General features: G+C 31.4%; 1 protein-coding gene across 2 annotated transcripts in view; it reads left to right on the top strand.

Annotated features, from left to right (window-relative positions):
* The window catches only part of LOC129227252 (prolyl endopeptidase FAP-like), a 129,027-nt gene that overhangs the window by 99,263 nt on the left and 14,307 nt on the right, over positions 1–15,457 (top strand). For both annotated transcript variants that reach the window (XM_054861769.1, XM_054861770.1), the window contains exons 8-13: positions 83–203; positions 921–1,090; positions 1,652–1,749; positions 2,995–3,121; positions 11,954–12,106; positions 15,250–15,329. In XM_054861769.1, coding sequence (XP_054717744.1) covers positions 83–203; positions 921–1,090; positions 1,652–1,749; positions 2,995–3,121; positions 11,954–12,106; positions 15,250–15,329 — 749 coding nt within the window. The remainder of the gene's footprint in view (positions 1–82; positions 204–920; positions 1,091–1,651; positions 1,750–2,994; positions 3,122–11,953; positions 12,107–15,249; positions 15,330–15,457) is intronic.

Below are 15,457 nucleotides of genomic sequence, written 5' to 3'. Positions count from 1 at the left end.
TTTTTATCTGTTTGATGTAGAATTTTTTTATAGTTAACATAAGTTCAAAACCGCAAAAAAAAATTTATGTTTTGCATTTAAGGTTTATGTGCTAGACAACAATGTGTATTATTTATCTGACATTTCTGCTAAACCTCGCCAATTAACCAAAACTGGAGTTGATGGGCTCATATTTAATGGTATTCCAGACTGGGTTTATGAAGGTAAGTAAATACCTGTTTGTAATGTTTGCTTTTCTGCACTGTGAAATTGAATTTCTCTGACCAGAATGTTCAAGAAATATTAATTTATCAAACCTTCTATTCCTTCACCTTTTTGTGATTAAATAATGTCAAGTTTTGTTCTTATCATTGTACTATTTTATGGGTTATAAATTTTAAACTGTTATTTATTTATTTATTTATTTATTTATTTATTTTTTTTTATTTATTTTTATTTTTATTTTTTTTTGTGTGTGTGTGTGTAGTTCTTCACATAATTTGAAAACCTTAGTAGTGTATTTATAATTTCTGTTATTCATTTATTTGTGCGGTAGACAATGGTTTTTTTTCTTTCAAATGCAACTAATTTTTAAATTTTGTATTAAATTATAAATTGTTAATAAATTTTTCTGTTTGTCATCAGTGTGTTTTTTTAAAGAATGCTCTTATTGTGTTGCTGTTATAAATTTTTTTTAATTATATGTTTATTAAAATTTTTCGTTTATATATAGATACAAATTCAGCTACATTGTTCTAATTGTGTTTTTGGTTTTCATATTGCGTAAAATTTCACATATGTTATATAAATTTTCTATAGTATTGAAGTTTTACAGCTATTATTATAATTGTTTAAGTTTTTTAAAAATTAGAAAATCTTTATAAACCTATTCAATCAAAAATGTATTCTCTTACTTACATACTTCTTGTCTGTTTCTATAGAAGAAGTAATTACTTCCAACAACGTAATCTGGTGGTCAGAGGATGGCAAGAAGTTATGTTTTGTTTCTTTTAATGACACTGATGTTGATCTTTTACAATACCCTTATTATGGATCTTATGCAGATGTTAACAATGTGTATCCAGAACTTGTAAATTTGAGGTACCCAAAGGTAAGTATTTTTCATGCTACTAAATATAGCCAACAATTATTATCATTCATGAGCATAAAAACAACTACAAAATGAATTCCTTATTTATATTAGTTTTGCATAGTTATTTTCCTACAGTGCTAAGATTTAGTTCTTTTCTTTTTTTTTTCCTTCTTCTTTAACTCAGCTTTTTTTTTCCCCCAGCCCAAAATAATAACTTTCTGCATTAATAACAAGTTCCATAGCCTTTGCCAAACCCTCAAGCATTACAAAAGGGAGATTTTATATGTATCTTAATACAGTGAGGTCTAGTTCCAACGAACATCTGAAGGGACAGCAAATTTTGTTAGTTGTAATGGGAGTTTCACTGTAATGGAATTCAAGTAATGTAATGGAAATTAAATGGGGACTGAAAATTTATTTCGTTAAAATGGATATTTCTTGTATTGGTATCGGTTGTAATTGGATTTCACTGCATAAAATAATTGATTTCTTTATAAATATTTTCTTATAATTCTACAAATATAAATTTTCATTACATTATCAAAAGAGCTTGTTTATGACATGATTTTTTCATTTCAGGCAGGTAAAACAAACCCAACTTTTACTATATGGGTAACTGATTTAATTAAATCAAAGGAAAATATTCCTGTTCAAGTTCCTAAAGAATATAAAGATTTGTAAGTATTGATATCGTGATTTCTGATATGATTAGGTTATTTAATTTTTACTGACCTTTTAGAGATTAAAAAGTTGATGTGAATGTATAATATTTTGAAATACGAATGCAAAAGAGAAAATCCTCAATATACTTTTGAGTATATGTGAGAAGAGTTAAAACTTTTCAACTGTAACCAATCGGATTTCTTGGCTTAATGAACAACTGCAATCTCAGTAGACTATTATTATTGCTATTTTGGAGGCATTAATTGTTTCTCTAAAATTATTTATTTGAAGTTAAATGTACCGTCGGCTCCGCTTAAACGAATATGTCGGTTCCAAGAAATATTGTTCGATGAGGAAATTTTCTTTACCTTTCCTGTTTGACAACTTTTGTCTTAAAACATAATAATAAATCAATATCTATCTAATAAAAGTATTTAATGGTTTTTATAAAAAGCGTTTTAAATAAGCTAAGTAATATGCAAAATAGTATAGTAATTAAGTATATCAATAACAAATACGTATGGAAATTATATATATGTAACTTATAACTTGAAAAATTAAATCTTTGTTTCGGAGAACACTTTTCTAACTTCATTTTTCCCTCCTCAATCAACGTGTTTTACATAATTAATATTCATCATTTTCTTGTCGTCTGCAATGTTTATACTCCATTGTGTTATTTAATTTAAATATCGACTTTCTGTTGTATAATGGCAACTGTAAAAGAAATTAATAGAATAGTTGAAATGCTTGATGGAAGGGGAAAGTTGTTTTTCCCTCCTGCTGTTGCCGAAAAATATTTCTTTATATTTTTACTTCAATTATTCTTATTTGATTTATTTTAACGTATTCAAAAATTTTCTCAGCAAAATTATTTGCAAAAACTGATCACTATAATTCGATTATTGGGGGAAATTATTCGATTAAGCGGGAATCTCTAACATTGCGCTTATGGAGAAATATTAGGTTCCGGGAGGTTTTATTCGTATAAGTGAGATATTCGTTTATCCGTTACCTGATTAAGAGGGGCTGACAGTATAATGTAAGCATTTTTTTCTCATATTTCCTTCAAGGTTTTTGATTGCATGTAAAACCAAGATTATTTTATGGAAATGGAATGTTCGCTCAGATAATTTTCAATGTTTCAAATATTGTAACTTCACCTTTCAAAATTCTCATGCTGAGAAATATTTATAAATGTGTTCTTTTATATGATCTAGATATTGTTTTAGTAGTTAACATTTCTTTTCATTACACAGGGAATATTATTTCACTGAAATTCAGTGGGTAGGCAATGACGCTCTTTCCGTTGTCTGGCTAAAAAGAGCTCAAAATACTTCTATTATCAGTATATGCAGACAAAATGATGGATGGATTTGTAAAAAGGTGAGCTTTAACATTAACTTCATTGCTCCTATGAAATTCTTTAGATTGCTGCCAAATGTTGGGCACAATGCATTGAAACTTTTACAAAGAAAAAGATGTAATTTTGAATCCAAATTATACCTTAATCATGATTTAAAGTTATCAAGAATATGCAAGTGCCATATTCAAGTTAATTACAACACTAAGCCAATATTTTAATTTAATTTCAGTTGTAATTCTTTTCACTTTTTTTTCACTCGCCTATTTCTCCTCTCAAATTTTTAATTTGAAAATCTCAATATAAGGTGTTGAGTAAGGTAACTTAGGGTTTTATCACAAGTAACTTGTACTGTTGCGAAATATAAATTAGTTTGGGGAACCATTTATTTAAATGGTTTTAATCAAATTAGCACACAAATAAATCCCAGAGTGCCAATTGCTTAAAAGTTTAGAGGTGCTAGTGTTTTTTTTATAAATATAGAACAGTTATATGAAAAAATATAAGGTGCACATAAGTTTTGCGTTGGTAACATCATAATTTTTTTGAAATACATTTCCACTAAAAAGAATAAAATGAAAATATTTGTTAAAAAAAAAGTACTTCAAAACTGCAGCGAAAAATTACTCTTAAAAGTAAAAAAAAATTATGCTTTGAACATTGTTGAATGTACTCTTAAACAATTTTTGAAGTTGTAGCAAAATTAAAATAATTAAAATCATATATAACCATGATTCCACTTCAAATTTAAAGTTTAACAGAATCAGGTTCTTCAATAATATTCTGATACATTGCATTGATAACAACATATTTGTGTAACCAGGGCCGGATTTGGAAGTGTGGAGGCCCCGGGGCAACGAAGGAGTGGAGGCCCCTAATCAGGGTTCAAAAAGATCATCATATTTTCGAAAATATCCGATACTTTGATATATATCTGAATATTTTGATATATATGTATATATCCTATATTTTCGACTCGTGAAAGTTAGGATACTTTGTAAAAATTTTGTTGTGGAGGCCCCGGGGAAGTAGCCCTGCCTGCCCTCCCCTAAATCCGGCCCTGTGTGTAACAGTATAAATATTTCATTTTTTAGAATGGTTTATCTGAAAAACAGAAACAAAATATGGTTACGTACATGGGTGCAAGACCTTCCGTCTTGGACAAAATTTCTGAGACAGAGGTCGGGACCCAAAGAAATTCGATGAATTTCTTTCAGCTTTTACTTTAAAAAGAAAAATTGAGTGTTTGAAAAATGTGCTTTAATTACCGGACCGTTCCATAACCACGAATTTACATCGACATTCTCTTGATTTTCCTCCATGGACTTGTTTTATTTGCAATGTGCTTTTGGAGGAGTGGCTTCTAGACTCGCTCTGTTTGACTTCTTTTAGGTATAGCTCTGTTATTTCCAACTCATTGCATTGCAGACTGCGGAGTTGCTCCCTATTCTCCCTGATTTTCGAAATAATCAGCTCTAACTGAAAATTTAGCCTTTTCTCATGCTATTTTCGATCATCCTTTCATTTATTTTCATTTGCGTTTTTTTTGCAAACTTTACACGCAAAAATGAAAATTATGTACGCTCTTAAAATGTCTTAAGAGTTGAATCTGAATCACCGATTTAGAGCGATTGCTGATGAGATGAAATGTTTTCTCCACAGCAAAGGGGGTCCACATACCAGGTAAAACGGAAACTATCGGGGGTTTTGAAGATTTTAATGAAAATGGGAATTTTGGAAATAATCAAGGGGGGCGGGGGATTTCAAGCTGGTTGGAAACATTGATGGGCAACCGTTCTGGCATTTTTGACAAAGACTTGAAGAATCACTAAATTCCAATGTCATTGAATCCAACACTTGTTAGAATGGAAATATGGGGGGGGGGAGAGAGAGAAAGGAAACTAGAAAAATAACTGCAGCACCTGTGTGCGAAAAACGCTGCTCTTGCAGACCCCGAAGAGTTCCTATTTTTCCTACTTTTTAGAGCACTCTCCTTATTTTCCTACTTTTTCCTTTTTTTCCCTCCTTTTTCTTTCTTTAGTATAGCACTTCTAATTGTGCATTGATTCTTTAATGTAATGCCACATCGATAATTTTCTGCATGTTTCAATTTTGAAAAGCAAAAGAAACAATCGGATCCTGAGCTTTTCATTTGTTAGATTTTTAATTTAAACTTTCACAAAAAGTGAAAGAATCATTTAATATAAAAAAAATAAGAATCATTAAAAATACGTTTTTGCATCATGCAGAATCAATCCTTTTTCGATGTAAACATTGCATCACGTTGTGATATCATTCGTGCGATCGGCCACGATAACTCAGTCAAATGAATGAACTTTTGGGTGAACCGAGTCACAAGTTCATTGTATCTTATAACAGCGAGAGTTTTTTTTTAGATTGAGTTACTTTTTGATTGGCAACACATCTTTAACTTTCTTGCATTGGCAACACATCTTGTGTTTTGCATATTCTTAATTCGAAAGCCATGTGAAGACTAAATCCTTTGAGCGATCTTTTTTGCTCTCTCTCTCTCACCTCTCGTAGCTGTTATGTGTTGCATGTTGTAATTTGTTGTAATTTGTGATGTCTGCCAGTGCTCTTTACTCCTGGCAGGTCGTGATAGTCTACAACGTGATGTTAATTTAAAAGTTCTAAAATGCCTTTAGACTTATTTTGTATGTACGAAGATGCCTTATATTCCATGGAACCAGCATGCTCGTAAATTGAACTTTGTTTCGTTGTATCATAGCGGCTGATATATTTATTTTTCAAAATGTTTTTTAAATATTAATAAGGATGTTGTTCTACAACTTCAGCAATCTCTAAAGATAATAAATACAGATTTTCCTTAAGGAAAACAGCTCCTCGTGGTTTTTTTTTATTTTCTTCAACTTCAAACTCAGGACATGTTTTGCAGGTTCACTTCTACTAGCGGTGTAGTCATTCTAATTCCACTACACTTAATGCTCACATCATTGACCCACTACAGCAATTTCTGGAAGGAACACCGCGCCGCGGCGTTTGCGTGTTTAAAGTTAAATTTTCGTGACTTTTTTGCCGTTGCGGTGTTTATGATCGACTTTTCTTTTTATCTCCCCGACTTCAGTCCTGTTTTAAAGAAACAATAAAGAAATAGGTACTGGCACATTCTGATGCAGCTATATATTATTTATCCGTCAATTAGAAGCTTTAATTTTAAGTAAACGTTCAACTTCAAAAAGTGCTGGAAAAGCCGTAAATTTCCTATTCACCAATTTTTTGTTTTGTTGATTACAAGTGAAATGGAGCTCTATTTAAACAGAAAGGCAATGTAAAACCTTAAAAGGAACGTAAGGAAGCAAAAAATGAAAAACCTGTACACTGTACATATTTTATTTATGTTAAAGTACAAAATAAAAGCTGCAGATAACAGAAATTCGCAAAAACGGACCACTTCAAAAATAATTGAAGAAACTAACTTTTTTCATGCATAAACATGACTATTGTTCATTCTAAATCGCAAACATGATTATATAAAATGTATAAATTTCATTTTTTCCCTTGCAAAAAGTATTTGCAAAAAAAAAAAAAGAGTGAGAGGAAAAAAAGCCACTGCAAAACCTAGTTGGACAAAACGTTTCCGATTTTTGGAGAAAAATCCGAAGTCAATTTAAATGCGAGATTCCGTTTTTATTTTTTTACTTTTTTAAAAGTCGGGGGATAGCAAATATTTACTGATTTTTTTTAATATGTGTATTTTCTACTCTGATATATCATCAATATCGAGGTGTTGCTCATCATTTTTATGTGCTGATGGGTTTATGGCAATGCGGCACTCTGCACATTTTCTTTAAAAAATTTTTGAAAGACTCTTACTCTTTTCTGGGTGCAGCAATTTGGCGTATCTACTGTAAGTTATTGTACTCAGGGCGCCTTATCAAAGGGGGGAGGGAGAAAGAGATATATGCAGGCATTTGATGCCAGGTGCTCTTGCCTCACTCTCAATTTCATAAACAATTTCCGATTGAATATTTTTATTGTATGGTGAGGATTGAGAGAAATTACATGCCTTCCCTTTTATGCACAGAGAAACATTAGTAACTGACCTTTGTCTTTGATAAAAATGTTATGTTTACCATCATATTTTCTTCCTTTTTTTTCGTGACAAAAATTTTGGAACAAGAAGGGGGTAAAAATCCTCAAACCAATATTCGTTTTTATTGCTTGATTAAAATTAAAACTGGACAATCATTTGGATTTTTTTCCGTGGGTGGCTAGCGAGGGATGTATACTGTGAATGCAAGTTTTATCTGAAAACAACAAAAACGCACAAACTCGTGTATAGTTAAGCATTAATTTTCCAAAGCAAGGGAGGGGAGAAATTGACCCCACTGACCCCCCATAAATGAACAAAAATTTATGTTGAATGCTAAAAATGCATAACATAATACAAATAGAAATACAAATACAAATGTGATGACCAGCAACAGGCTCTGGGCCCAGCTAGACTGGTCCTAGTCAATTTACAATCCCCAGTGAAGATCAATAGCCCCTCTTAAAACTATCTACTCCCTTGCTCATTACCACCTCTTCCGGTAAACTGTTCCAAGGTTCCACTACCCTGCTAAAATAATAATTTTTCTTAACATCCATGTTAGCCTGAGATTTAAATAGCTTAAAACAATGACCCCTTGTCCTGTTTTCAGTGCTAAACTTCAGCCCCGTAACATCTTTCATTTTAATAAATTTAAACAACTGAATCATGTCCCCTCGGTCTCTTCTTTGCTCAAGACTGTACATTTTTAGCCTTCTAAGCCTGGAATCATAGTCTAAGTGAGAAAGTCCATTTATTAGCCTTGTAGCCCGCCTTTGAAACCCTTTCCAATACATTAATGTCTTTCTTAAGATAAGGAGACCAAAACTGAACAGCATACTCCAAATGAGGTCTTACCAAACTTCTATATAAGGGCAGAAGAACTTCTTTAGATTTGTTTGAAATAGATCTATTGATAAACCCAAGCATCTTATTGGCCTTGTTACTAGCAATGCTGCACTGTTGGCTAAACTTTAAATCCTGACTTATTAAGACCCCCAGATCAGTAACTTTGTCTGCCTGACTAATGACTGAACCTTGCAAATAATAACTGGTACACTTATTTCCATGCCCTAAATGTAGCACTTGACATTTCCCAACATTAACAGCCATACCCCATTTATCAGCCCACTCTTTACTTATTTCGTTATTTATTTAGTTTTATTATTTTTTTTATAAATTTTATGTCCCATATTTAAGAACAAATTTATTTTACTTCTGCACTTTCAGCCTATCTCCTTTTTTTTTTCCAAATTCAAACATCTGCCCCTGCTTATGCAAAAATGCATGTCAGCTGCTGATTATTTTTAACTAAAACTAATTTAATATTTGCTTTGTTTTTTGTATTATAATTTATGACAACAGGAGCTGAAAGTGTTAGTATTTTTAAATGATAAATAGATGCTCTCGAAGGAATGTTTTTGTTTTTGACAAAACAAATCTTTAACAAAAATGGTTTTATTGCACCAAAATATATATATATATATATATTTTCTTTTTTTTTTCCGGTCGCTATATTGCATTTTATTTTTTAACTATTAAAAATTTTATTACTGTATTGTTGAAAGGTGTTTCTTTGTTTGGATTTTTTTTTTCATATTTTTGTAATTAATATCTTTGTTTCCACCAGTTTATTTTTTATACTAGTGATTGTCAGCTTGTTTCTTTGGTTTTGTTTTTGAGGCTCGGTCTTGTATTAAATTCCTTTGATACTTCAAAAGTACTGTTGGTTTATTTTTGGGACAGTTTTTAAATCAGAAATACTATTAGTTTATTTTACATTAGAAATAAAATTTACGCTAAATTTATTTCCTCTTGACGTGTGTGTAGTCCTATCTCTTCCTATTTTTTCCTACTTTTTTAAGTGATTTTTTCCTACTTTTTTAATTTTTGATTCCTTATTTCCTACTTTTTCCTTCCAAAAAACCACTTCGGGGTCTGCTCTTGCAAAGAGGGTAAGTCCGCAAGTTAACCCACAATACACTGAGGTCTTAAAACGTTTATATCTTCGACAATCTAAGAGGGGGGCGGCTACTCAAGAGCTCCAGGCTCCAGTATAAAATATCGAAAAACTGAATTGAAAGCCATTTTTGAAGCTAGGAGTGGTTTGATATTTCTCCTCTGCAAACTCTTAAAAATTAAAAAGTCAAAAAGTTTTCAGCTCTCTACAATAATGTAAAAGTGGGGATGGGGAAGTTTTTAAAAAAAATCGAAAACTGGAGTCTTAAAATACTAATTTAGGCAATCTTTGGTGAATTTATGAGAGATGGTTTTGGTCAGGCTTGGAGTCAATTACGAAAGAATTTAGTCGATTATGATTACGATTAGAAGCTTGACAAATAGGAGATTACAATTATGATTACGATTATAATCCTCTGCCAAAATGTAATTACGATTACAGCAATGATTAGATTACTTAAAAATGTAATTGATTACAATTATGATGTGCTGATTACGATTTTGATTAGGATTAGGCTCATGGGAAAAAAATACATGCACTTCAAAAAACCGTCAGGTTTCATTCTCATTCTCTGAGAAGTGTAAAATTTTCTAGCAATGCTGAACAAACGTCAACTGGAGCAGATGATGCGCAAAAGTGCACTTTTACTGAGCAATGGGTACACATGAATGTTTGATCCTCAGTATTTTAGGGGATTAATATCATGCCCATTTGGTGCGCTGGTTTCGTAAGATTTTAGATCGCTTTCAATTTTCTCTTTTATGAAAGAATTATCACGTTTGGAAGTGTGGACAGGTTTTTCCAAAAATGCGAACAACACAGGGTTTGTACGGGTCATGGAAATCCTGGAAAGTCATGGAAAGAAAATAAGCAAATTTCAGACCTGGAAAAGTCATGGAAAATTGAAATTTTCAGTCTAAGTCATGGAAATTTATTTTCAGTCATGGAAAAATGTTCTGGGAAAAAGCAACAGTAGCTGAAAAGAGTATTAGAAATCTTGAGCGATTTAGTATTGCACCATGAAAGCTATTTAAACTGGAAAATTGAACGATCTCAAAAAACATTGCATCCAAGTTTGTTTCAACCACTCCTAAATCTTTATTTTAAAATTTATCAGAGTTTATCTCAATTTTTGAAGGTTTTGGACAATCTTTAGTCATGCAATCGAATACAGAAATAGGGGAATTCTAATGCTCAAAAACAGTAGTGCCCAATATACGGCCCACAAAACTAATCCTCGAGACCCACTGGTACGTTCATTATTCAAACATGTTCTAGAATTTCTGAACCTATTAATTTATATGCATTTGAAAATGTACAAATAAGTAAACAAGTATATTTAAACCAAAAGATTTATTTACTATGAAATGTTTTTATTTTTATTATTTTTTGAAATAAATATTTGGTTTAGAAACATGAATTTACTAAAGAATGGCTTTATTTTAAAGAACCAAAAAATTGTCAAGTTGACTCTAAAAGACAACTTCTGAAGCAAATTTATTGAAACTTAGTAATGATTCATTCAACCTTTTCCCCAATCATTATCATTCTGTCTGTTTATAAAAAAAAAATAGTCGACTTTTAAGCATCATTCACTGTAGTTTTACTTAACTTAAACTTATATGATGAAAACAGGTCAGAATTATTCAGTTTTTTAAGGTACACTGATATTTTTTCAATCAGGTAGTGGCATTCACATAGAAGTTTTGCCAATGCTCATTTCCAAAAATAAAAAAATAAAAAAATGGCAAGTTTGATATTAAATAGTACTATTCTCTTCGTGTAACAAGGTCATGAAAATTTTCATTAAGTCATGCAAAAGTCGTGGAATTTTTTCATCCAAATAGAGTATGAACCCTGACTACATTTTTTTTTTTTTTTTGAAGTCAGTTCTGCTGACACATCTTCTGAATGAAAGTAAAAAAAACACCAAAAAGGCGTATAACTGCTTTTCAAACCAAAAACATATGCTAGTACTGTTTATATTGTTCTCTTTCGGAGGCAGTAGCTTCGCTTGTTTGCCTGTCATTGGGTAATGAAAAGGAAAATTGGTGACCAATCCTTAATAAAACCCTGGGAGACCGAGATTTTTCCTGCTGGGTCCCTGTCAATTGCACCTACAGGGCGGGGTGCAAACAACTTACGATACAGCTTGTTTAAAGTCTTATCTTCTCCTCTGTTCGGATCCTATCTCATTTATACCATTGTAGAATCTCAGCTAAGTTTTCACTTGCAGCAAGTCAGGATTACACAATTACAAGGGCTGGATTACGATTATTGAAATTTAGATTACAGTTACGATTATGCAAGAAACAGTGGATTAAAATTACGATTACAAGATTACGAGTGTCTCATTGCCAGATTATGATTATGATTACACCAAAATGTAATCGATTACGCAGATTACGATTACGTAAACGGCAATTACTCCAAGCCTGGTTTTGGTGTTATAACATGAAAATGTTTTGTAGCTGGTGGATTAAAAACTATTTGAGGCTATACTTAAATGGACTTAAGTGAAAGGGAATTTGAGACCCTCTCTGAAAATATTTTCCATCTTGAACACATCACCAAACTTGCACCCATGGTTATGTATCATTTTACCTATGATTTTTCGCCTATTTCAAAAACTATGTTTAAAAGCAGTAGCTGTGGTATGCAAAGAATACATTTTTTTTTTTACTTTTTAGAGCATATTCCCACTGCAGTTTTGAAGTCAGTTGTTTTTTTTTTTTTTTTAACTATTTTTAAGAAGCAAATTCTATTAATTATCAACTTGCCAGGTTGGCATCTTTTATATGTTGATTTTTTTTTTTTCAATAGAATCTTCAGGAAGATGCACATGGGCATGGTTGGGTAGACGTATCTACAAGCACTGTTTTCTCATCAGACAAAAAATACTATTTCATAAAGCTTCCTGGACCATCTGAAGGAGATGCTGGTCGTTTTAGACATGTTGCTGCTGTAGATGTTAAGGTATATTTTTGCTCTCTGATAAATTACACTTAAATGCAATAATTACTTAAGCCATGCTCTTCATGTTTGTAGTCACAATTACATGTGTGTCACATTAAAGTAAACTCCTGATTATCTTCGGAATAGGGTGACACGGTAACTGCAGATAAGCAAAAATTGCGGATGATCTGAAGAATAGATAAAAAACTCTACTGGTGTATATAATAGCTAAAAAATATGAATAACACTCACACATACATTTAAATAAAAGCTAAAAAGATAACATTGAATGTAAAAAATATGTGTAAAAGCTAAATATAAAGAATAACAAGTTGAAAAACATTTGATGACTTTTAATATTAGTACATATCTTAATTTTTTCAAAGAAGTCGGTTAGTTGTAAGTCATCACCTTTAAAAAAAATTAAAAAACCCGTGGATAATCCAGCCACCGATAATTGGGAGTTTACTTTATTTAAATTATTTAAAATAAAAGATAAAAATTATGAGTCATGTCAGTAGAGATGACAGGTAGAATTATTTAAATTTTCATTATTAATATTTTTCTGGTGGGATTTTTTTTCATTTTGATTAAAGTAAAAGAAGTAAAACTTTTTAAAGCAACAAAAGCATGTTTTTAAAAAAACTGCTTAACAAGAAACAAAAGGGAAAAAAACTACAAAACTTCTCAAAAAATATTGTTTGCTTACCATAGCAATCTAAAAAAGTATTAGAATATGGACATAGGCTAGGGAATCACATCTAAAACTCTGGAGCCATCTTCAGTGGACCTAAATAAAATTCTTTTACAATGGTTTCATGCATAGTTCTTAGGTATTCGGGCCACAGCAAAGGATTTGTTGGTTACCAGCCAGCTACCTTGGCTTTAAGCCATATGACAAATCTTGTTACGGTTAATATATAAAATCTGGCTCTCAAGAGATAACACTCCACCACCCTTTAATCCAGAAGCGTCTATTATCACGAAAGTGTAACATGCAGAACAATATGGCTGCAAAAAAAAAATAAATACATAGTTTATCATTTTTACTTTTTAGCCAACTAATTGCAGTTATTGCTGCAATGTTTCAATTATAAATAATAATCACATGACAGTATATATTAGTAATATATTTTTTATAAATTCAGCTGATTTTAATAATCTTAATCATCAAAACTACGTATATGTCATTCTTTGTAATAAAAATAATATAATCATCATCAAACTTCAGTCAGCAAATGATAAATAAAAAATTTTAAGTTTTTTCACTCAAGCTATTTATAGCAATTGAAATAAACTATAAAGTAATGAATTAAATGTTGTAGAGGGTAAATTTCGAATGGTTTACTACAATGTTACCTCTTTTTGGGTCTAATAGTCTAAGAAATATTTCCACTTAAAAAAAAAACTTGTTGTAAAAAATAATTTATTCATACCGCCAAAATGTTGCTAAATTCATAAAAATGGCACATGTCTTTTTTTCCTTCTATACCTATTTTAAGGAATGAACTCATCTCCCAAGTGATTGACTGGTCCCTCATTTTTGTAGTTGGAGGACTTGATCGGTAGTCTTGCAATAGAAGACAAACGTGCGAAGAAGTTTGCAGACAATTTTTGGCTCTGCAGAAATTTTTTCAAACTGCTGACGTTAATGATTTTTTTTTTAAATCCCAGTTTATTTCTGTTAAAACCTTTCTCCAAAAGCCTTTTAAAGCACATGTGTGAAAAAAATAATGGTTTTGGCAGTTTTCTTCAGTTGATGAAAAATAGACTCTAACTAGATGTTACTGTAAAAAAAAAAAAAAAAAAAAAATTAAAAAAAACTTTTTTTTTTTTGACGCCTTTCATATTTGAATATAAATTTAATTCTTCATTCAAGGGTGAATTTAATTCTTCATTCAAGGTTTGGTAAAATAATTATTTGCAGAAAATTTTCCAGTTAGGATTTGTGTTCAATGCTTTCATTGCTATTGAGGCTGCTTCTAAAGAAATGGGCCTTAGTTTTAATACTGACAAAACCAAATATATGGAAATAAACCGTAAATCATTTGATTCTACCCCATTCTTTGTTAATGGCTACTGATTTGAATCCGTTGAGAAGTTTAAATATCTTGGAAATGTCATCACTAGAAACAATGATATTAGTGTTGAAATCAATTGCCGCCTGGCTATGGCAAACAAATGGCCAATTAAAAAGTAAACTTCTTTGCCAAAGTACAAAATAAACATATACAAGACTCTTTTAAGACCAGTCCTAACTTATGGAAGTGAGTGTTGGGCTTTAACTAAAGCAGAAGAAGATAGATTGATGGTTTTTGAAAGGAACATTTTAAGAAGAATTTTTGGTGCTGTCCAGATTGTGCACTCTCTATAATTTTGAGATTTATAAAAAATTCTATAAACAGCCAGAAAATATCCACTTTATTAAAGCCAATCGCATCAGATGGCTGGGGCACCTCTTTAGACTAGGTAGTAGGGACCCAACCCATAAAGTCACCTTCACAATTCCAGATGGTGCACGCAAGAGGGGCCGCCCACCAACCAGATGGCTTGACTGTGCCGAAAAAGACTTAAAAACTGTTGGCCTCAGTGGATGGAGGAAATCTGTTTCTGACAGGACGGGATAGAGGAAACTGATTGAGACTGTCTTGGCCTGCCCTAGGCTGTAGTGCCGAAAAAGAAGAAGGATTTGTGTTCTCAAAAAGCTTTTCATTTTGTCTAAGTCTGTTGATTGGTGTAAGATATATGATCCTTCAACCAATCAAAATAAAGTTTTTTTCATAAACTGCTCATGGTTTCCAAAAATTGAAAGATGCAAATGTGTTGTAAAATTATTTGTGTGTGAAAAAAAATTTCATATATTACTTGCAGCTTCATTTTGACCTTAAAATTTTGGGAGAAAAGTGGGACATATCATCACCTCAAAGCAACAGGAGGGTATCTAATTGTTGTTTTCAGGCTTAGATGTCTCATTGTTGCCCTGAGGTGACGATATCTGTGGGTATATGTGGTATTTCTTTTTTGATGTTAAATTGACTTAAGAAGTATAAGTATTATTGTTGTTATTTTAAACAAAATTTCTAAACCTTTAAGTTGTCTTTTATTTCTTTTTTAAAGTTTTTATTTTTTTCTTATGCTAACAATAAGATGCTTTATTTCTTTAGGATGGAACAAAAACATTTCTTACAAGTGGGAAATATGATACCGTGTCAATACTAGATCACAACATAGAAAAAAATACAGTGTAAGAGCAATTTCTCAATTTTCTATAAAGTTCAATTTTATTTTGGACAGCACCAGCAATGTTGATGCAAATTCATGAACAATTAGGACCAAATAAAGCCAAATGAGAATTTAGTGTATTTATGTATT

The sequence above is a fragment of the Uloborus diversus genome, chromosome 8 (genome assembly GCF_026930045.1).
Source record: "Uloborus diversus isolate 005 chromosome 8, Udiv.v.3.1, whole genome shotgun sequence".
NCBI lineage: Eukaryota > Metazoa > Arthropoda > Arachnida > Araneae > Uloboridae > Uloborus > Uloborus diversus.
This window is presented reverse-complemented; position numbering and strand designations above follow the sequence as displayed.